General features: G+C 41.1%; 2 protein-coding genes across 3 annotated transcripts; one reads left to right on the top strand and one right to left on the bottom strand.

The window, feature by feature from the left end:
- Positions 1-1,524: 1,524 nt before the first annotated feature.
- pdk3a (pyruvate dehydrogenase kinase, isozyme 3a) lies at positions 1,525-10,910 on the top strand. Its single transcript, XM_069151603.1, has 12 exons — positions 1,525-1,896; positions 4,259-4,400; positions 4,526-4,597; positions 4,880-5,064; positions 5,163-5,252; positions 6,365-6,442; positions 6,728-6,804; positions 6,938-7,039; positions 7,156-7,263; positions 7,422-7,535; positions 8,148-8,268; positions 10,272-10,910. The coding sequence occupies exons 1-12, from the start codon at positions 1,794-1,796 to the stop codon at positions 10,349-10,351; spliced, it is 1,272 nt and encodes a 423-aa protein (XP_069007704.1). The 5' UTR covers positions 1,525-1,793; the 3' UTR covers positions 10,352-10,910.
- A 67-nt stretch (positions 10,911-10,977) lies between these two features.
- LOC138199487 (choline-phosphate cytidylyltransferase B-like) lies at positions 10,978-20,036 on the bottom strand. 2 transcript variants are annotated; one of them, XM_069151605.1, is made up of 8 exons: positions 19,859-20,036; positions 17,035-17,134; positions 15,463-15,579; positions 15,224-15,375; positions 14,325-14,403; positions 14,113-14,240; positions 13,607-13,795; positions 10,978-13,289 (listed from the first exon to the last, which is right to left on the bottom strand). In XM_069151605.1, the coding sequence occupies exons 1-8, from the start codon at positions 19,895-19,897 to the stop codon at positions 13,065-13,067; spliced, it is 1,029 nt and encodes a 342-aa protein (XP_069007706.1). In that variant the 5' UTR covers positions 19,898-20,036; the 3' UTR covers positions 10,978-13,064. The 2 variants fall into 2 exon arrangements, with proteins under 2 accessions (XP_069007706.1, XP_069007705.1); XM_069151604.1 differs by having other exon boundaries at positions 14,098-14,240; positions 19,859-20,035.
- Between the last annotated feature and the right edge of the window lie 2,707 nt (positions 20,037-22,743).

Below are 22,743 nucleotides of genomic sequence, written 5' to 3'. Positions count from 1 at the left end.
ACATGACTTCATTTATTAATTTTCCATATATGTTGATTTTTATGTTTGATGGTAACACTGATTATTTGAATGAACTCATTGGACCAGTTCAGTGGTCTCAGTTGAAGTTTAATTATCATGGAGTTATACAGCTTTTTCCAGGAACTTTTTTTTTTAATGAATGAATCTATTACCTCTATTAAGGAAGCTATGGGAACCCCCCCCAAAAAATAAAGCTTTATCACTTATTTATAGGTATAGCTGATGCATTATTACATGCAGAACTGTTTTGTATTTGCACTCCTTTTGGTCCATATGTACAACAGGCATTTTAAACAGATGACTTAAGATATTGAATGACTCCATGGTGTTATTGTGTATTATTTTCAGTCAGTGTTTTTAAAACATTGCCGCGCTAGATGGCAGTAGAAACCAGAACCTGGTAGAACCGTATCACGACTTGCCTGTTGATAATAGCGCAGGCTAAAAGGTCGTTTGGACTAGTCCACATACAACATTTCACACATTTAACCTTCAAGAGATGCACTCCAAACGTTAATGTTTGTACTTTGTCCTTTACACGTCTGACTGCATCAACAGATAAATTGGTAACGCACATAATGTCGACTGACAATCCTGCAAACCAATTAAGTTGTTGCACTTCGTCGCTTCCCGGTTTTAAGCCAATCACAGCAGATCATCAACAAGGCTCCGCCAAGTGCGGTTGAGTCGAAATTGTCAATTGTACGCGCGGTTCCCAAACGTCAAAATGGGCCGGATGTTAGGAGATTGAACCTTCAAGATAAAAGATTATGAAGCGGTGCAACTTTAGTATCCTGGTTCCACCAGACTAATGCTTACAGATTCCATTTTCTTCACTGTCATAATAATATTATATATATTCACGCTGTGAATTTGAGTCTGGTAACATCAGGCAACAGGAATAGATGTCATTAAAGGAATAATAAATGTAAATCTCACATGCAGAAAGGTTGTTAGGGTGTTAATTATTCAAACTTAGTACAGAGAAGCACCAAATAGGGGACTAGGATCCAAACGATTTACATTTATTTGTTTGGTATTTGGCCAATACAATTAGCCTATATTTACAAGATAAAACGTAGCTGCTTATTTGGGGAAATTACAGAATTCAAACAGCCAAATGTCATGATAGGCAGAGAAATACTCACATGTTTAATCTAAAGTCTAAAAACATCTCGCCAAAAATTTTTTCTCGCGTAAGAACAGATTAAATGACTGAAGCAATGTTTCAGATTGTAGGATATCCTAAAAGAAAAAAGTAAGGTAACTTGTATGTATAATATGACACTTCTTAGATCTGCTGCTGCCATTTCGTTGCTTTTACAAAAGACTTATTATTGCCAAAAATGACTTAATCACGAATGCATGTGAATCATAATTCTAATGTATTTATTTTCAATTCAGTGTTTTGATTTATTTATTTTTTTTGATTGCCCGTTACTTTGCAAATACAGTTTATACTGCATTATTTTGAAAAACCACAACAGGAAGTTGACATTTTATTTCGCAGCTTTGCAGTGCTGAACCGATCTGAACGTCCAGAAATGTAGATCCAGGAAGCGGTATTGAGCGCATATTGTTTTATAACCTTATGGACATTTGTTTGTGGCGTCGTGTGGCGTCCACTGTGGCCGGGCGGTGTGGAAATGCGGATGCCGACGACAGAGAAGGACTGTACGTGTGTCTGTCTACGCTGCTGGGGATGAAATGGTCGTATTATTTCTGACTCTCGCTATCACGTCAGCTCCAGGTGTCATTATTCAACTTTCAAAATGAGGATCCTCACGTCCCTGCTGAAAAACACGAACCCCAAAATCGAGTATTACTCCAGATTTTCACCGTCTCCGCTCTCCATCAAGCAGTTTTTGGATTTTGGTGAGTAGTGCGGCGCCGTCATCTTCAATGAACCACGGGCCTTTGATTGCCGTGTGTTTTTGTCACTTTTATCAACTGGAACCGGGGATTTCAGGTGTCCCGTGCCAGTCCTGACTTGTTATTAATAGAAATAAATCCACTACAAGCTGCCATGAAACATGACGCTGTCAGGCATTTGGATTTGCTTTTCGTAACCCTGCACCAATAACTGCCCGAGCAGCAGCATGCAAACTGGTGCCCCTGCATGTTGCGGATTTGTTTATCGTGGGAACATGTGGTATTGTTGTACATGTGGTATTGTTGTACATGTGGTATTGTTGTACATGTGGTCATGCATGAAGGTACTTTCACTCAGACAGGGGCAGCAGCACGTACGCAGTGGAGGGTGAACACACTCGCTCATCTTGCCCGGCTGCTCCACAAGGTTCACTCATCTTTTCAGGTGTATGTCAAGAGTGAGTCGTTGTATTTTCAAAATGATAGTTAAATTGAGTATTTTTAAGGTAAAACAAAAGAAAGGGAAAAAAAAGAAGTCCCATTTCAAAATAATAAAGCACAACAAGCATAAACTTGAGCCAATGACTGAGCCAGACTCTGACATGAGACTTGAAGTACAGTTTATTAATTGTGTGTCAAAGCTGCGCTCAGGGCTTTTCTTAATCCATCTCTGATTAAACAGACATTACGTAATTTATTCTCATAGCTGTGGATTGGATGTGAAGCACAGGAAGAAGGTGCCACTTGTTTGATCTGAGAAACTGCCATCAGTAATTGTTCGTGTCGAGGGAGCGGCAGGTCAAAAGACATCAGCGCGTTTCACAAGATAACAAAAGAGGTCATCCAAGGATTGTCTGCACACGTCGTTTGTGCTGACTCACAGCACGGGGTCATCCCAGGATTCCCGTTTGGTGGTTTCATTCCCTCCATTTTGCAATTTACCACTTTGTCCTTAAAATTGATGAATCAGGGTAAGCCTTTCCTTTGAGCTGAGATGGTGTGACTCTCTGTTTCTTGCCAAGTCATGTAAGTTTTCACCTGGAATAACATTAGATCACACTGTCCCCTCTCTGTTGGAGTCTTGAGGTCATTCACAGGGCAACACAATAGCTGCACAGTTGTGTTCCTGTGACTGCGGCAGACACTTTGTGTTGTTTGATTGAACGGTTTCACAATTCACTGGTTTTCACTCTTCCTCTGAAAGTTGATGGTTTTCACGTGTGAGTCGTCACGTGGAGACACGAGGAACTGAGCTAACTGTGTAACGTCGGGTTGCACATTAAAGACATTTCACTGCAGTAGACATTTTTCTCTTTTAATCCCCTCTGTGACTTCCCCTCTCGACTGGCTAATAAGATTGATTATTTCCTCGTGTAGTTTTGCATGAATGGTTCAGGCTAATGTTGGCAGACAGAAGATACAGCTGCTGCAAGAAAACAAAGTTTAAGGTACCATAAGAAAAAAAAAGTTGGATTTTGAAACCAACTGCATCTTGCAGCTGTGGTAAATGTTTGTTGAGGCTGGTTTAAAATGTCAGAAAATGTTGAAAATGCTGACCAATGTTTCTCAAAGCTGAAGGTGCAGCCTGAAATGTCTTGTTTCATCCCAACAAACAGTCCACAACCAAAAGACGTTCAGGAGTTTCATTCGAAAATGACGCCCAACGATTAATCGATTATCAAAATAGTTGGCAATTGATTTTCTGCCGACCAGTCGGTTAATCGACAAATAGTTGCGACTCTGTGTGGGTAAAGAATTAAACAGGTTGTTATATTTAAATTGGGAAAAGGACTTCACAGGCCTAAGAGGACTTGCGCTTTCTTGGTGCGATGCAAATAAACACACATTTTTTTAAAAGGTGAATTTTGTAATCTTTGTCATAGTGGCTCAAGACAAGAAAAAACCCCAAACAAAATCCTGAATATATTACTTAATTAAAAGTACAGCTCAACAGGGTTGTAACAGCCTCAGAAAGTCTGTATTTTATATTTCTAGCCCCACCAGACTATCACTCACAGCTTCAGTCTTTGTTGTGATTATAGTCTGGAAACCCCGTTCTCACGAAGGTTCGCTCAGCCACTCTGAAGGGCGGACCAATCGGGGACCAGCAGGAGTGCGATGATGTTTGTTTCCAAATTCCAACAACGGTGGCGGCGGCAGAGCGAGATGAAGCGACATGAATAGTTGTAGCAACACTAACAAATATCAAGGAATGGAAGAAAAATGCCGAAAATGAAGTCAGTTACCAACATGGTGTTTGAAGGAAACGTTCATTCCCACAGGTGAAAACTGGACAAGAAGCTCCAGATACTTTAGTCAGTCTCAGGGATGAAGCTTCGACAAAGAACAATCATTTTTCTCTCAGGCAGGGACAATGCGTGCGAGAAAACATCCTACATGTTCCTGCGTAAGGAGCTGCCTGTGCGGCTGGCCAACACCATGCGAGAGGTCAACCTGCTGCCAGACAACCTGCTGAGCCAGCCCTCCGTCAGACTGGTCCAGAAATGGTGAGACGCTCCCTCCAGAGGTTTTCTTTGTCTGTCTGCCAGTTGATAAGTTTTATAGTTGAAGTATTGTCAAAAGGCTTGTGTAAACGGGAGGGGGGCCTTTTGACCTCTGTTTGTTTTATTAGGTACATGCAGAGCTTTGTGGAGCTGCTGGACTACGAGAACAGAAAGCCAGAAGACTCTCGAGCTCTGAACGAGTGAGTGAAAAGTGACTTCAGAATAAAAGCTCATGAAAGTACAGTATTTACACTAACAATGCCCGTCTGATAAACAGCCATGCGTGACTCGGACACACGGGCAGGAATTTGTTTAGGGAACACACAGTTCGCTGGTAATGAAAGAACGGGGACATCAAGACTTTGCATTTTTTTGTGACTCCAAAATAGTAAAGAAATAATGGACGGATTTCTTTATGTGTATGCATGAGGTTTACTGAGGAACAACTTCATCGAAACATCCACAAATTATTTTATCTGTAGTTTCCTGGAGCTCTTGATTGAGATCCGTAACCGCCACAACGACGTGGTTCCCACCATGGCTCAGGGCGTCATCGAGTACAAGGAGAAGTTCGGCTTTGACCCCTTCATCAGCAGCAACATCCAGTATTTCCTCGATCGCTTTTACACCAACCGCATCTCTTTCCGCATGCTCATCAACCAGCACAGTGAGTCTCAGAAACGCACAACGTCTGTTTCAGCTTTTTTTTTTTTTTTTTAAACATGTAGCCGCGGCTAAGTTTCATTTCCACGTGTTTGTGTTCAGCTCTCCTATTTGGGAACGATACCAACCCGGCCCACCCCAAACACATAGGCAGCATCGATCCCACCTGCAGCGTGGCCGAAGTCGTCAGCGGTGAGTTCGAGAGTTATCAGTGTGGCGGAGTAACTGGTTTACGTGTAATTGAATTATGGTTACTATTTAAAATGTTGTTCATTACATTTAATTATGTTCTTTTAGGTAAATAGCTTATATGTTTGAATATAATATTCATTCTGCTGTTTTGCATATCTTTGCCGTCAGTCTACGTCTCGATAGGCTCCATTCGTTTGACATTATGCACTCAAATTTTTGACCTCATTTGTGATCGATTCTCTTCTGGGAACATATTTCATTCCCTGCAAGTCAGCTGTGATCAACATACTTGTGATTTGTTTTGGTGGCTGTGCTTTAAAATCAAATTTAAAATCAAAACATTTGAATCTTAATTGAAGTTACATCGAAGAACGTTTCATTAAAGTTCGACTGTAATTGGTGTTGAGTTCTGTTGTGAGCTTTACACTGACTAGTTTCCGTGTATTTTTCAGACTTTTCAGCTTCCTTTCTCAGTTTAAAACATTTGTCAGAAAAGTATTTAAATGTAGGTTACGTTACTTTGGTAAAATAACTAAATTAGTTCCAGGGTTAGCAGGAGAACTAGGAATCTGTCATTTGAAAACTGACCTTCCCAACACTGAGTTATTATTTTTTATTAGACGTGTGCAAACATACATACTGTACATACATACATGCAGTGTATTTATGTAGAAATGGAGCTCTTTCTTGTGCTTAAATTCTATATAATGTCAGAACCATGAAGTCAGAGTTTGAGCATCAGCAGCGAGTGGTACACGTATTCTCTATGTGAGAATATTTTTGTTGTCTATTGTTTAACTTTTTTTCTACTCTGTAAATATTTGCGTATTTCTTTTGGGAAATGGAGTTAGTCTTATATCACAGCCGTCACTTTCAGCAGTGACACAACTCAAACAAAACCGGGTAGCTACATCTTTGCTCAGTGGCATATTTACACAGTGATAGTTTTAACGGAATTCCAGCAGCGTGGATTCGGAGCTGCACTCTCGCTGACCCGACACGGGACAGAAGTTACATTAGCGACCTGTAACAGGAATCCACAAATAAACAATGGACACGCTCAGCTTGCTCGGCTCTCATTCACCTTGTTTTATTTTTTCCTCTTCCATCAGATGCCTACGACACTGCCAAGATGCTGTGCGAGAAGTACTACTTGGATGCTCCCGCGCTCAAGATCGAAGAGTTCAACAGTAAGAGAGTTTTGTGCAATAGTGCTTTCATCTATGCCTCCATTTCCATTTCCCCCTGTAATCTGTCACAGATGTAAAACTGTGTTTAGTGTGGAGCTTGTGGATTCAGTTTGGATGTCCAAATTTAGTTCTGGAACAATTACAGTGTTCAACATCTCATTAACTTAAAGAAAACCAGCTTTGTCTGTGTGTGTGTGTGTGTGTGTGTGTGTGTGTGTGTGTGTGTGTGTGTGTGTGTATATGCGTGTTTAATCTTCTCACTGTCCTCGCATTCTTGTCTTCCAGTGAAGGCTCCTAAAAAGCCCATCCAGGCCGTGTACGTGCCCTCTCATCTCTTCCACATGTTGTTTGAGCTCTTCAAGGTAAGCCAGGCAGCATCAGCGCTGTCAACTTAACTACCGCAGCGCTCTTTAAATGTAATGGATCCGTAATGTGACTATAATTCTATAAGGACTCCTACTGAGCTCAGCTAATGAACTCTGTGGGTGTCTGCAGAACTCAATGAGAGCAACAGTTGAGCTTCATGAAAACAGCAAAGAGGGATTACCACCAGTCAAGGCCAAAGTCACTCTGGGTAAAGAGGATCTCTCAATAAAGGTAATGTTGACACAAGAAGGCACATGCATATGCTTCATTCTAGAAATATCTTGTGGCGTTTGAGCTTTTTGTCTGTCTGCTTCATTCGTCTCAACTCTCCGACTCTCCGTCTTTAGATCAGCGACAGTGGAGGAGGAGTTCCTCTGAGGAAGATAGATCGTCTCTTTAACTACATGTACTCCACTGCCCCGACACCAAGCCTGGAGCCAGGAGCTGTCCCACTGGTAAACAACACACACACAAAGTTCAATCAGTACTGACTCTGGTGACCAAAAAAAAAAAAAAAAACCTTTTTTTTTTTCTTCTTTTTTTTTAGCTCATACATTCTTATAGGCGACACATCTGGGAAATGTAACTTTATTTCTTTTCCTTTCTTATGCAGGCTGGTTTTGGTTACGGTTTACCCATTTCCAGACTCTATGCACGGTACTTCCAGGGGGACCTGAAACTCTACTCCATGGAGGGAGTGGGGACAGACGCTGTCATCTATCTGAAGGTAAAGTGAGCAAGCCAAATGTCGAACGGGTTGTAATGACCTCTCTCTAAAGGTTAACGATCTTTCTGCGTACAGTTACATTTAGGTACACGGGGCACAACTACGTGCTGCTGTGGTGAAATGCAACGCAATTGCTATTTAAACATACCCACTCTCAGATTTTTGAGATGTGAACTTAAGATACTATTAAACCAGCTGCCCGGGTTCAATAACATTGTAATAACGGCAAGTAGCTGCAGCACAGCTGCTAGCAGATTAGTTTACCAGCAGTGGTCCACCACCTCGGAAATAGTTCTAATCCGTACCGCCCCGTCAAATTAAAACCTGCTGTTTTTACAGATTTTGTTTTTGTCCTGATATAACAAATAAAACGTTAATAAGCAGGTGATGGTAAGCAGATCTTGTGAACTCCGGAGCGTCTCAGGCTAGCTGATTCTGGCTATATGCTAAGCTGAGCTAACTGTCTCGTGGCAGCGCCGTCTTTCAACAGACCGAGGGCGGTATCGATCCGCTATTCTGCCAGCTCACGAGCGAAGTGAGTGTGTTTCTGAAAATGTCTGAAAGTATGATGATGAAGCAAAGTGATGATTAGTCCTGTTTCTTCATTTAAAGGCTCTGTCCAGTGAGTCCTTTGAACGCCTGCCCGTCTTCAACAAGTCAGCGTGGCGGCATTACAAGACCAGCCCCGAGGCCGACGACTGGAGCAACCCCAGCAGGGAGCCACGTGATGCCAGCAAGTCCAACTACAAAGCAAACAGATAACTCTGTAGCAAGCCCTCTGCTGGGAGCTGAAATGCCCGCAGTCTGCGCAGAGCATGCTCGATGAAATGCTGCCCTCGGGTTAACGCTTGGTTTTGGACCGGACTTGCTTTTACATTCCAGTGGTCGGAGGTTTGAAACAGACAGATGACCTTGACTTTATTCTCCACCCAGTGGCAATGACCTTCATCACTGTAGCTTTCATTGTTGTGGCATAACCACTGCAGTTTAAAACGAACCTCCTCCAAATTTTAGAGCCCTCAGCATCTAGCCCTGTTTATAAATTACAGGTTATTTTGGTGAATCTTTACAAATGCAGGCTTCGTTTCTTCGAGCTAAATTCACTGCATTTGTGCTGTCTCCCTGTCTCATGCAGTTTTGGCCTGCCTCATCTTTGCTGACGAGGCCGCTGCTCCCTGTGGCTGAATAAGCCATGCACTGCTGATTGAGTGTCTTTCTCTCCATCAGAAAAGGCTTATATTCTGCTTCTGCTTCTCAAAACACAAGCAGTGAGAGAGGGTTTCAGTGCAAATGGGAAAGAGGAGGAGGTTTCGTTTCTTTCCACTGGAACGCACAATTACGCCAATGTGTCATTGGCATAGTAAGGACTTGTTTTGGTTGAACTCTGTTTTAGCCTGGGAAAATGAAAGAGAAGTTTATTTATAGTTGAGAAAATAATAGCTATTTTTGAAAAAAACAAAACAACATAGGGGAAGTAGTCCATTCAGAGTACACTTTATTTCGTTGGATTTTTATTTTATATCAAAGGGAGAAAGCCTTACTTCTGGAAACGTACGGCATATTTGATGCTTAAAAAGAAATCTGCCGTGAAGGCTCCACTGGAACTTGAAGAACATTTATAAAGGTAGTCTGTTAGAAAATGAAAGCCAAGTATTTTTTTTTCATCATTTACTTTTATTTCGCTTTACTCTTAGAAGTCAACAAGCAGACCACCAACGAGCGGTGCTGACCCTCATCAGATGTTTCTGTGTGCAATCCAGCTCCGTGTCCTGATGTAACAGCTACTGAATGACCAAAGGGGCGTCTTTTTCAGATGCTTATGTAATGCCACCATGGCAGCGTTGTCGGCTAGTAGCTTCAACCACACCAGCATGACGCATTGTACAATTCCCCACAGAAATGAGTGGACCTGTTGCATCTAAAGAGGCCTAAAAAAAACAAACAAAGGGCCGCATCCTTACTTTTACTACATTTCTTCTTGCAAACATGTTCGACCTGCCATGGTGGATAAACAACGCGCTCACAGCTCGGACCTGTTTGTTCTAACAATGCTTCTTCCAGGCAGCCTCGTGTCTCATTTGTAGTGTTACTAACCTCTACAGTCTTCTGGATGAGTTTGAACAAAGCTTGTGTATTTAAAACGATGTGCTCGTGTTTTATTATCTTGAGTGATAATTACAGAGGATGCAGCTAAAAATGTAAAAAGAGATGATACTTGACAGGTGTTAGATAATTTTATACAAGAGCAAAAACACAGTTAATAACAGCTTTTTTGGGATTGTGCACTATTTTCCTTCATTCTTCATCTCTGACATGGGCCCAGGGTTACTTCTGATAATTTTGTAATTATTATTTGTAGTTTTGTCGACTGTTTTCTTAATTTATCTTTATTTGTACAATCGCAAGTCATGTTGAGTGTTTAGAAAAGAGCCTCCAACTACTAAAACATCTTTGGGCACTGAAATATTGCATCAAACCATTAATATTTAGTCATTCGGATCATAGTTAGGGCCTTTTTAGCGCACTTTACGAACCCTATATTTTTTACTGAAAATAGCTTTCATAAAGTCCTTTCACATCAAAATCTATTTCTGATCAGGTCATCGTTTAATAGTAGCGACATCATTTTAAAACTACTAAAAAAAAATGCCTAACTTTACTCAAACGTGGCCCGGACCTGCAGAGGAAGGAGAATTTGATTAATCTGAACTGACTTCCTTTTCTCGTCTCCTTTAGCTCCACCTGATACGAACACAAAGAAGAGTTCAGAGCTTCCTCACCCCGTAGGTTCTCCTCCTTTTTTAGCCTCACTGTAAGATTTCATCACTGCCAATGCCTTTTGTAAACTGCTAGTCTCACTGTGTGAAACTCGATGACGAACCTGCTGTAAAGGAATTGCTGTGTTGTAGGTTAGCGGTCGATGTGGTAGATTAAAGTGCGGTCTCCTTGTAGACCAGTGAGAATCCCTTCAAAATTCACATCTCTGGATCAAAGTTTCAATCCCAGTTTCCACGATTTAGAGGCCTGAGGATCTTCCACCTTCCGTTGTTTTTAACCTTTGCTGTTAAAAGACTGTCACTGTACTTTGCTTATTGTAGAGAAAAATACATACATAACTCTATATAATCTGTATGCTGTATATGCAGCCAGTGTGGAGTGATTGCTGTGATTTCCATCCTCCTGCACATCCAGCTCAAATGATGTATTTCTATGCATGAACTCCTCATTGTGGAGGGAGTCGTGCAGAGATATGCAAGCAACATCAACATAAACCAAAAAAATAATAGAGCAATCTTCTAATGTGATTCAGCATGAGATCAACTTATAATACGCACTGTCAAACCTGACAATAAAAACAACTGCTGTCGTGTGTCATCCCCATCAAAGTTTTTCTGCATGTTATGGTGGTTTTTTTTAAAGGTGAAATGCCCTTTAAATCATATTCTGTTATACATTTTTGTTTTATTTACATATCAAGCCATTTGAACATTAAAATAACAAAAAAATAGAAAAAAAAAAAAAGACACATTCCCAAAGTTTGTACATATAGTGCAGATTAACATGTAGTGCGTACAGGACATTAAGGTCTCTACATTGCATTAGGGTGTTTATTGTGTTGTTGGAGTGGAAGAGAGGTCTACTCTGGCTTGGTATGAAAGAGCAGACCTGAGTGAAAGAGTTGTTCCATACATTTCTAATAAGCATTTGAGCTTTTTTATATTTATATATATATTTCAAGTATCATCAGAGTTTGTCGGGTTTTTATTGACAGCTGACATCATAATCCAGAGAGCCAAAAAATGTCTGCTAAACACTTATTGATAAAATGTCAAAAAAAAAAAATGCATGGCTTTCTATGGTGTAAATCCACATTAGTAGGTGAGAGATGTAACATTTGAAGCCTACTGAGCAGCTATGGAGCTGAAGGATTTGTGTGTTTGTATGGCGTGTGACTACAAGTGAGTGATTACATTTACTCTCAAAAAGACTCAGAAAGGTTTACATTCAAGAAGTTAATATATAAAAGCTGTTTTTTTCTGTCTCATCACGGTTGAGTATTTGGGGACTATCTAACAGGCATTTAACATATTAGGTGCAGTGTAAGCTTCAGGGGCTCATTTCAGTTTCCATTTAGTGAGGCTGCAGATTCCAATCAACTGAATTCACCTCGCCTCACCCTCTCGAAAAGCGTGTAATGCCGAACTCAGGCTTCACAAATTCAGCTTGTTTTTAACATGATTTCCGACATATTTCCAGTGGGCTTTGTAGTGTGACGTAACTGAAGAACAGCAATGTGGCGTCTGGGACACCTCACGACCCCCCGACAACATTTCTTTTGTTTTTACCTGCCTAGTTTGATAAGTCCTGCAATGTGTCCGTTGATGTCGAGATGAAGGAGTGCTCTCTGGCATGCATTTGTGGACATGGCAAAATGACTGTTAGGACCACACATATTGCTTCTGTTGCCATGGTTGACAACTGCTTGACCCTCCTCCCCGACGACACAGAAACTCACGCACAAATATTAACCATAATTGGTCCGGGTCATTCTTGTAGTGTTGCCGTGCAAGACGGCAAGAATTTACAGCACTTTGATTTTCTTATCTGACATAGTTACCATCGTGAAAGACAAATATATATCGTCTAGTCTGAACCTGGCCTAAGAGGATCTGTGAAAAATGTGAAAGAACCTGTCTAAAGCCAGTGTTTGGTTTGTCCCTTTTCGGCTACTGTTGAAACATGGCTGTGCAACACATTCGTGTTTTCATTTCTGCCAATCGATCCCCCTAAATCCTACACACTGGACCTTTAAGAAGTATTTTATTACTACTGCATGGGAACAAGTGATGAGTGAATTTCACGTCTCTTGCCGTTCGTTCATGCTAAAATGGTGTCAACTAGCACAAACTGTGTTTGAGTGCAAAGAGGTTGTCCACAGTGTCACCTCTGCTATTCTCTGGGGTGCAGTGTCTCTTCTTTAATTCCTAACTGCCATTTCAACAAGCACAACATTACACACAGTGATTAATGAAACCAGTTTACATGACCTGTAGGACTGAATTTCAGATGCAGACTTTCTGTAACTCTGTCTAGTGGTCACAGTAGTTACTAGAAAATGTTGCATCTTAAAAAGAAAATGATTAACATCATAAGACAGAAACAAAAAAACAAAGTGATATTAGAAGCAGGCTGTTCGACAGTCTCTATCAGTGCTGGACAATCGAAAGCATATCCTCTGGGAAGATATTGCACAGGATTCTTGTCCTTGTTCTGCATGAGTCACCATCCTCTCCTCCTTTCTGTTCTTGCCCAGATGACAGAGACATTGATGGCTTCTTAGCTCTGCAGCTCAGAACTTCATTTCCCATGAATCCCCGTCTGGATTGCATATTTGCAACATCCTTGAAGATGACAGTTTCAGTATCCAGCCAGTGTTTATAGGAGTTTATTTGTTTGTGTGTGAGCAGTTCCCAGGCAGTGTATTGTGAGTGTGGAGTGTGTGCGTTAAGTGTGTGTTCAATGGTCTGTCTACTTCTCATCTTCATCACCTTCACTCATGCTGCTTATAGAGGCGGAGGCTCCTTTGGGGGAACTAGGGGGCGAGGGCCGTGCGCTGTGCCAGCGGGCGGGGGGAGACGGAGGAGAGGGAGAGCGTAGTGGGGACAGTTCACGGGGGGGACTATTGCAGGGCGACTCTCTGGGAGACAGAGCGTAGGACAGCATTCGACCACTGCGCTCCTGAAATACTTGTTTCTGGATAGAGACGGAGAAAGAGAGGGTGGACATTTGTATAAAACAGCACAAAGGTCCATATGTCTGGAAGTTAGATAACAGTTTAAGAAATTGAAGCACTTAACATCACATATCATGTGAAATATGACATTAAACATCCAGTTTTGTGAGTGTATTGCCAGTAAAAGTGATCTAAAGGGTGTCAAAATGAAATATAATGGTCATTTTTTACCCTTTTTTGATATCAAATTTGATCTGACACAGTATAGCACGGTAGTAAAGCAATACAGCAATTACAATGATGGTGTCAGTGTTTGCCTGATTCAAGAGTTACTTACCCATGTCCCATCAGGTCCAAAAAGTTCTAGGAAGTTGCCAATAAATTCTCTGGATTTCTCTTCCCACTTCTGAATGAGGTCGTGACTCTTCTCCTCCACGCGGTAAACAAAGTGTTTGCTCTTTTCTTCAACCGTGCGAACTTTCTCCTTCATGCGATCCACTTGGTTCTGGAGCCGGTACTTCTTCTCCTGAGGGAAAAAAAAAAAGTGCTTCACATGAAAAACTCTTCAGGGAACCAGAACCTCAATCAGAATTCAATAAAAGACGTAGGGGCATTGTCCTGAGCTGTGATGGGGACCTTTCCTTTCATTAGTGTAAAAGGGAAACTGTTTACTAGCATGCAAGCACTGTGTATTTTCATATATTAACTATGATAATATAATGTTAATCCGGTGAATTTATATATATCTGCAGTAAGCAGTTGCATAATTTGCCTTTTGAGCCATAACCAGTCTTTTTTCTCATCAGGGTTAATTGATCATGCCCTTACGTTGATGTAGCTCACGTTAAGTTCCTTGGCTGTGTAACCACGTTGAAGGTTGCGTCGGGCGTAGACATCATAGTCTCTGACGATTCTGGTGATTAAGTCAGAGGTTGAGATTCCCTCTGTCCGTTGCGTGGGCACAAACATCCCTAATATACACACGGGATGACACAGAATTTAAACATCACCTCGGGTAAGGTATATTTTGAGACGAAATGGAATCAAGCACCAACCTGCCTCCTTGATGTGTTTATAAACGTCCTCACTTCCTGCTGAGGAGTATGGGATATCATCATGAGCCACAAAATCGATCTGAGAAACAGTCAAAGGACACATACTGTATGGCAGAAAACACGGCACTGGTGGACAAACATGAGGCAACAAAAAGTCAGGTGAGCATACACAGTAAGTCTTTCAAGTTAGACTTCTGCAAACTATACATGCTTAAAATAGGACATGACAAGGGCTTGGTCATAATGACAAATTATTCCATACACAAGTATCAAAAAGCTTTGGGGCCATATCCACAAAGTATCTTATCTCATCATTCAAAGTCCTCCTCAGTGGTAATAAAAGTCTCCTCCTAAGACTTAATCAAAACCTTTTGACCCTGTTACTATGGATGACGTCATGTTTTGGAATGAATTTACTCGTTATCTCTGTTCATACGTGACTGGTGATCGTCAACAAATGTGAAATATAAAATACGATACACAGGAGGGTGAAAAGGAACTAAATTGGATTAGATCAGTTTAAATTAGATTACATTAAAAAAAATATATTTAAAAAAAAATATGAAATGCTAAAATGAAATTGAATTACATAAAATTATATTAAGGATGAAATTATAATCCTATTTTTTCTAAATTACAAAATAATCAAACAAAACAATTAAGCTAGTCAAATAGAATACAATTATATATAATTAAACATAAATCAATTCAATTCAATTCTCTTACTCTACACTGGAAAAAGACTGAGGGACTGACATGGTCCTTAGTTTTGTGAGTTTCTCGTATCTCAGGCAGTTGGTAGCCCCATTTGGCCCTTGGATGATTTTGTGAACAAGGCTCCTGCATGTTTCATGCAGCACAGTTTAACACTGATGTTGTAAACAACCTCACACACACACCTTGTGTTTCTCAAGGAACTCAGGTGTGAGAGTCCAGGGTGCGTCTCTCAGAACCTCATCGACGTAGCGGCAATGTCTCAGAGCCTCGTAGCGTTCCTGCTCTGTCATGACTGTGAAACCCTTGTACTTGTGGGTCAACTCATCACTGCACACTGTTTCAGGAAAATGAGAAGGAGACACCATGTAAATAGAGCACATCAGTTAGACGAATCTGTATGAGTGTGTGTGGTCGATCTTACCTCCTACTATGAGGTAGGTGTTGGGAAAGAGGTTCTTAGCCTGCATAAGAGCACGAGCGTGTCCAGAGTGAAATAAGTCAAAGATGCCATCTGCGTAGACTCTGACTGGCCGGTCCACTGAAAATAGAAGCAGTATACAGTCACAAACATGTACAGCCGGCAGAGACCTGTTATAAAAGTCGATGAGGAGCACAAGGCCCCACATTTGCTGTGTGGTCAATTTATTTAACATTTATTTAGAAAATATGAAAGCACAAAGCAGAAACAGTGGACTTCTTCAAACTAAATTTGAGCTCACCAAGACTGGACTTTGACTTCCTGATTGACCTTTTTTCCTAGAAGACTGTTTGACTTGTCAGAGCAGCAAAAGCACAAGGGAAGCAAATTTTGTTAATGGTGGTTCAGTTCCATAAAGTGTCCCAGTCAGCTAAGATAACGAGTCAGCATGACAAGGAAAACAAGGACCTCCTCTAATTGCGATGCAGACGATTAATACACCTGTGCTTTTCATGTTAGAGCAAGTCAAAAGGTTGTGTCAACTGTCAATTGTGTCATTGTGTCAAGTGAATTAACCACGGGTCCAATGGCAAGTAATTATTATTAGTTGTGACATTAATAGAACTGGTTGGGACCAAAATATACTGATCCAAATATGTTGTAACTTAAACCACACATTGACAAATTACTACCATTTAGGATTGCTGCACTAGTGTAAGTTGGACTGGTAATACTACTAATAACTCAACCTGATATCATGCCAAAGTGCGTAATACATCTCTCAGTTCATTACACGATTCCGTGTCAGTGTTGTGTTTTGCCTTGCCTAGGCCTGAAAAGTGAGGTGCCACGTGGTTAGGTTCAGGGAAAAAAAAAAAACTTGGTTAGGGTAAGACACAAAAACTAGTAGGTTAGAAAAATATGTCTTTAAAGAAATCCATGTCGCTTTCTAAAAACTTGAAACACTGGTCTCCTTGATGATAGTCCTTGGTTTGATCCATACATCCATCCATCCATGACCTCTGACACATGACCATTTTCTTTGACCCTGGTACTTTTCACGCAGAGGCAAGGCAAAACGTGACACTGAAACAGTATCCTCTAGTGGACTGATGGGTGTATTACATGCTTTGGTGTGAGACCAAGCTAAATAATTAAGTGTAGCAGTGCCAATACAGGAGCACATTGGAATGCAGACCGAAAACATATTGGCAGAAGTATTAAAATAAGAGGTAGTGGTAACAGCTGATTATAGATTGTAGTAGTAGCAGTGGTAGCCTTAGCATCAGGAGTATACGATATAGTTCATGGTGATACTGAAGAGGTAGCAACACTAAAAGTAGTAATAGTGGCAGCAGAAGTAGCTCCAGAGGTAGTAATAGGAGCAGTAGCAGCTTCAGTAGATCTTGTAGTATATCAATTGCATAAATCATACCAGAAGCAGTAATGGTAATAGTATAGCACAGTAGCAAATGGAGTTAGAAAACGCTGATGATAAAAGATAAGCATTAATGCTGAGGAGGCCATGTGGGAGGAAATGGAGGAGAGAAGGAAAGCAAGCAGGGGGAGGTGTACCTGGGGTGCCTCTGCGGGCCTGCGCGATGGTGAGTTTCTCATGAGGTGCGCGACAGTCACAGCTGGTCTCAGTGGCAAAGATGGCAGGCTCTGTGAGAGTCTGAGACACAAAATGACCGGGTTATAGTAGGAATGAAGGAGGTAGGCTGATCACAGTCTTTACAGCATCCAAAACACACCTCTAAACAAAAGGCACCATTTATCCCTTTAGTGGTACACAGTATGCCTCCTTTTCCACACCCATCCCAGTTACAGGAACCGCCATTAGGTTATTGAATAACCAACAGCCAATGACGACTCCATATTGGAACAATAGAGTGAGCTTCACTCAGTATTATTGATCAGTGTGTGTGAACAGACATTTACTTCTCTGTAGGTTATGTGTGTACTAACATGGGACAGAAATTAAGGACAGCGCTATCGATCTGTTGTCGAAGGCCTCTCAGGCGTCAGTTATAAAGGTAGCCTGTGTGGAGTATTGGATGGGGTAGACACAATCATCAGTGGTACATGGAAACAAAGACAGACAGAGCGAGAGAGAACAATGGCGATAAGAGATGATCCTTGTTAGTATGTGTCAAAGCTGCATCAAGGTTAAAGTGTTGCAGTGTGATCCCGCCTGAAATTTTGTGTTTGTGCCATCTGTTGACTGCAGGGAATATTCACTGAGTCTCATTCACTCTAAAAGATGCCCAGAGTCAGGTGAGAGCAGAAAGCTGTGGGAGTGTGAGAGGAGGACGAAAACATGGAAACAGAATCAGTCTCTGCGGACAAAACAAGCACCTGACGTCAACATATCCTCAAGGAAAGGCAGCGTTAGCAGAGTCTGACGTGAGAACATGTTCAATGAACACAGATAGGGACAAACCAGTAGACAAGAAAGGAGACCAGTGATCTTCACAGTCAAATATCAAATCAGTGGTTTTGGCAGAGACAGTAAATAATGAATCTCTAAAACAGAAATAAAAGACAGATTTAAATAAGTCAAGGAGTATCTCATCATGCAAATGGTTTTGATGTTATTTGCACATGTTTCTCCACTTCAATACAACACAACGCAATAAACAGGGGACTTTATGTATTCGACAACAGGCCAGTGTTCATTTTGCTCTAATAAACAAACATGTAGGTACTTTGTTCATGTTGCGGCAATTTAACAGCGTGTTTGACCTCTCTTTAGTCACACTGACCCCAAATATAAAGTATTGTTACTATGTAGCATAACATATACTGCACATTGGTTTTTGCCAAACAAAAGGAGTATATATTAATAATGCATAACCCATATTACATCCTTATTTGCCCAATAACCCTGCTTTATGGTCACGCTTGTTTTATGTCACCTTCATAACATGATCAAGCATAGTTAAGGCAAAGTGAAGGAGACAGTTGCCAATTGCACTACACATCATATTTTGATAAAGTCAAAACAAAAAGAAAAAAACATAATCAAAGGTAAAATACTGGTTGATTTTATAATAATTATAATCATTCTTACACATGCAGAAATGGGTCAGTGGGACCCTGAAGAATTGGGAAAGACAGCCAATGTCAACAAAACACAGGGGTTAAAAGAATCCACAGATGTCATTGAACATTTTGGCACAATAGAAATCCAACAACCCAGAAACATTTCATTACTTTTGTTGACAATGCCTTACATTACCCTTTGAGACAATACTGCAGTCAGGAAGTGCCGTTTAGAGTTTGTAAGATCTTCAGTGTGAAAGACAAAATACTGTAAGAGATACTGCAAGGGTGCCCTGGACACTTATATGTGCTTGAGATACAGAAGTAGTTACGTCACAACGTACTCCTAAGTTATCTGTCATAGATGAATTGCCATTTCATTATAAGACTGAAAAAAAAAAAAATCACAGAAGGGAGCAGCAGCTTAGATGTCTGGAAACAGGCTGTTTTAGTAGTGGACAAGTCAAAAGTAGCAATGTATATTGCAGCAGAAAAAACAGAAGCAGGTTACAGATCCAAGAGAAAGAGGGCATTAATAATTAACATTGCTTTATGTGAGACTCCTTTAATGGTGTCTGTCTCATATTTACGTGCACATGCCTCCCCTGTTTTGTAAATGTACCTTGACATTTCCACCTCTCACAAATTGTCCTGCATTTAAAGCTTGGAGGCATCAGAATTAGCCGACAATGTGCCGAAGGAGCGACCTCATCACCCATGGCTCCTTGGACAAGGTGGTAGAAGAGGAGCTTACAAACATTTAGCACAGAGCAGATGGTAAAGCTTAAACTAGTGTCCAGGAGCACGAGGGCCTATCAGGACGGGTGGCATGAGCGCGCTCGGTAAAGCTTACTCTGGCACAAGCTAAGAACATCTGGCATAAGAAGGATTAAAGCTGGGAAAAAAAAAGAGAAATACAGGACACGGGGCATGAGATAACCACAACAGTAAAGATGAGCGTGCCTCACAAAAATAGAGGGAAGCCAGAGTGAAGCCAGAGGCGAGGAAAAGGCAAAATGGAGAGTTTGGAAAGACGTAAATGCCAGGATGAAGACCAAAGAAGATAAGAGAGATAAGAGGGTAAACACAGGAGGCTGTACTGCGGCAACATTCCCCCTCAGCAGGACATTTGTGCTATGTTGTCTGCTGTGTAAACCCCTTTCCCCTTTAGCAGCACACTCAAACACACAAACTGTCCATTCAGATCTCTGAGCATCTCCCACAGTCAAATGCTACAGGGGATCTGTTTCATAACAGGGGAGAAAGCAGGTCCCTTTGTCTTCCTCCTCGCCCATGTCACACACTCCCTACACACACCGCAAGACAAGAAAACACACGAGCACGGATGCCCTACCGTCCGGGGATAAGGGCAGGTATGTTCAAGCTCCTCCATTATTCCCAAAGACTCATGGGATGCAGTTGTGGTCCCTCTGTTATGTGACTCAGCATCAGTGAGACGATGCCTCTCTCCTCACCACTCTGTTTCTTTCGCCTTCCTCTGTTCCCCCCGCCCACTCTCTGCTCTGCCTCTCTGTCTGTCCTCTCCTCCTCCTCCTCCTCCTCCTCCTCCTCCTCTCTGATCCCCTGCTGCAGAGAGGAGGAGACACGGAAGAGGTCTCACTCTTTGACTATTTCTTCACATCACAAAAGGGATGAACTCTTCTTACAATGTCATGTTGTCATTGCTTAAAAGACTTAATGTGCCACCTAAACAAGATATACATAAACTTTCTAATAGTTTTTTGTGATAGCTTTTGAATTATTGTATAAGAAAACCTATTAGGCAATACACCTGATTCTGATGTGCTATGATCTAATACGCTTGTGTCTATTGACATTTTAACACTGGCTCAACCTATAGGGGCTTTATACTATCACCATTCTCCAGTCACACCGGGCATGAATGTTCCAGATGTTCACCGGACAACTCATGGTGCTAAAACAAGGGAACAGACCTTCATTATGTGAATTTTGTGTATATTATGAGTGCAAATGACCAAGAAAATACAGTTAATTTAGAGTTACGTGTTCATCTGTCGTCACTTCTCCATGAAAACAGTGCAGAGATGACGTAACAATTATTATAGTATTTGCATGCATAAGATAATCCTGTGAGCTGTGAGTGAGCCTGTGTCGGTAAACGATCTTTGCGTGTTCACAGACTCTCTCGGCAGAGCTGAGAAGCTCTCTCCATGGCGACGGAAAAGAGGAGAGAGCCCTAAGAAAGAACCAATCAAAGAACAGCTCGGGCAGTTCAGCAGTATAAACGGCGAGGATTGGTGGAGTGGTCCATAGCACCATCGGTGGCACTATTCTGTCAACTGACCGGCCAAATACTTGATTTAAGTCTATCACGAGCAAAGAGAGTTTTCTAGTAAATAAAATCATATTTCCTTGCATTAGTTTATTAGATTTGCAGTCATTAAACAGACCAAATTGTTAAAAAAAAAAAAAAAAAAAAAAATATTGAGACAAATTGCAGCGTCCCGCAGAAATGATTTAAAACTTTACTAGTAATCTTTGTTACACTTTCAGAGTAGGTGAATGCACATGTTCGGCTATTTCTGTCTTTGAAGAAGATTAACTGTCTTTTTAGGCTCGGCCTAATTGTCACATTCACATTCTAGTCAGACTACTAAACAGATGCACCGATGGAAAGTCCAGAGTAAATTGCATCTCCATGCGTTAAATGAACCATTTTTTCTAATTCCCCCTCCTCGTGCTTCTGTCAAACTTCTTTAGAGTCGTTGAAACAAAACCGATAGCAACTGGACTGTAAATTGGGAATAAAGAAATCATACTTGTAATGTTTGCTTACCTTCAGAGAACCTCTTCTGCAACAAAGAGGCGCAACTGCTGCGCAACAGGAATGCGCTCTGACGCGTCGCTGTTTCACCATGGTGCCCCAAACCAAATAGCCTATGGGTATTGATTTTTTTGTCCACCTCTTGCTTTTCTGTCTAATTTGGTCTAAGTCAGGATGCTGTCTGTTTTTCCTCCAGCGCAGCGGGAAAGTGCACTGGATCAACTGCAGCCCCGTCTGTGCAATCTGTCCAAAGGACACATCAACTGCTCACCGCTGATGAGCTGCGACAACTGTGGGCCACAGGCCATATAGCAGACCTTACAGTAGGCCATACGGTTATTAGGGTAAACATTCATGAACCCTCTTCCTATTGTAGCCTCCTTCCGAGGACCTAACTCATGAAATCTGCAACTTGTAACCCAGTTTAGAAAAGTGAATAGGCCAAATGCGTCTCTTAAAAAAATGACAAGAACACTGTACTTAAGAAGGGCAATTAACTAACAGCAAGTTTATACTGCAGCCTTTATAAACAACTGTTTAGCCTGTTGAGGACATAGTCTATTCAGTGTACTTTGGCTATAGTCACCAGTATGTTCAATATATAAATGTGGTGTTATGCCCACAGGCTGAATTAACACAGTGATTTAGGGTAGGCCTATAGAAAGCCATAAAATGCAGTAGGAATGAAGGACAAAACATGCTTTGTGTTTTCATTATTGGACTCATTGTAGTCTCTCCGTGGCCCCAATCTGGGACAGGAATCTATTGTGCCCTCTATAGACCCGCCTGGTTGCCAAGGAAACGAACTTCATCAGGGTACACAGGCATAGACCCTGACTTTTTATTTATTTATTTATTTTTTAAAGAAGGAGAATAATGGCCTATAATGCTGAAATCTGGTCATTTATAAAAAAATTACATGAGGATAGTGTTATAGTGATAATTTCAATCCCCTGGAAAATAATAAAATATATGCACCATGAACTCATTCTTTGAACCCTATAAAATAGCAACTTTTATTTTATTTGCCACATCTTAAACTACAGCTATGTAGTATAAGTATTTAAAAGACATAAACATGTTTGGTTATAGCGTATAGCCTACACGTCAAGTCTACAAGTTTTTTTTATTGCTATAGTTTTTTTTTTCATTTCAAATGGATTTGTTCTTATATTTTTAGTATTTTTTTTTTTTATCAGATTATTGTACCATGTGTTTTGCAAATCACATCTGAGGACGCAGAGTAACTTCGTTCCTGTCAGATACATGTACTGAAGTACAAAAATACTTCAGAGTACACTGTGTGGTTGACGCGAATTTTACATTGTACAACACTGCCACCTGGCGGACAGATCGGACACGACGCGCAATCTCATTGGCTCGCAGTGCCGTGACGTCACTTCCGGCATATGACTTTCCCCGGGAAGGCGATT

The sequence above is a fragment of the Embiotoca jacksoni genome, unplaced genomic scaffold (genome assembly GCF_022577435.1).
Source record: "Embiotoca jacksoni isolate LCO1_2020_lvr unplaced genomic scaffold, fEmbJac1.0.p SCAF_17, whole genome shotgun sequence".
In the NCBI taxonomy this organism is placed as follows: domain Eukaryota; kingdom Metazoa; phylum Chordata; class Actinopteri; family Embiotocidae; genus Embiotoca; species Embiotoca jacksoni.
The sequence above is the reverse complement of the archived record's forward strand: the minus strand, read 5'-3'. Positions and strand labels throughout refer to the sequence as shown.

Bases quoted from the DNA above. Each gene is read 5' to 3' on its own strand.
- LOC138199487 (XM_069151604.1), bottom strand. From the start codon at position 19,897: ATGGAGGAGCTTGAACATACCTGCCCTTATCCCCGGACG. The intron at 15,376-15,462 runs GTAAGATCGACC...TTCCTGAAACAG, and splicing joins CACCTACCTCATAGTAGGAG to TGTGCAGTGATGAGTTGACC. The intron at 13,796-14,097 runs GTAAGGGCATGA...TTTTTCCCTCAG, and splicing joins TTAACGTGAGCTACATCAAC to GAGAAGAAGTACCGGCTCCA.
- pdk3a (XM_069151603.1), top strand. From the start codon at position 1,794: ATGAGGATCCTCACGTCCCTGCTGAAAAACACGAACCCCAAAATCGAG. The intron at 1,897-4,258 runs GTGAGTAGTGCG...TTTTTCTCTCAG, and splicing joins CAAGCAGTTTTTGGATTTTG to GCAGGGACAATGCGTGCGAG. The intron at 8,269-10,271 runs GCAAGTCCAACT...CGTCTCCTTTAG, and splicing joins CAGGGAGCCACGTGATGCCA to CTCCACCTGATACGAACACA.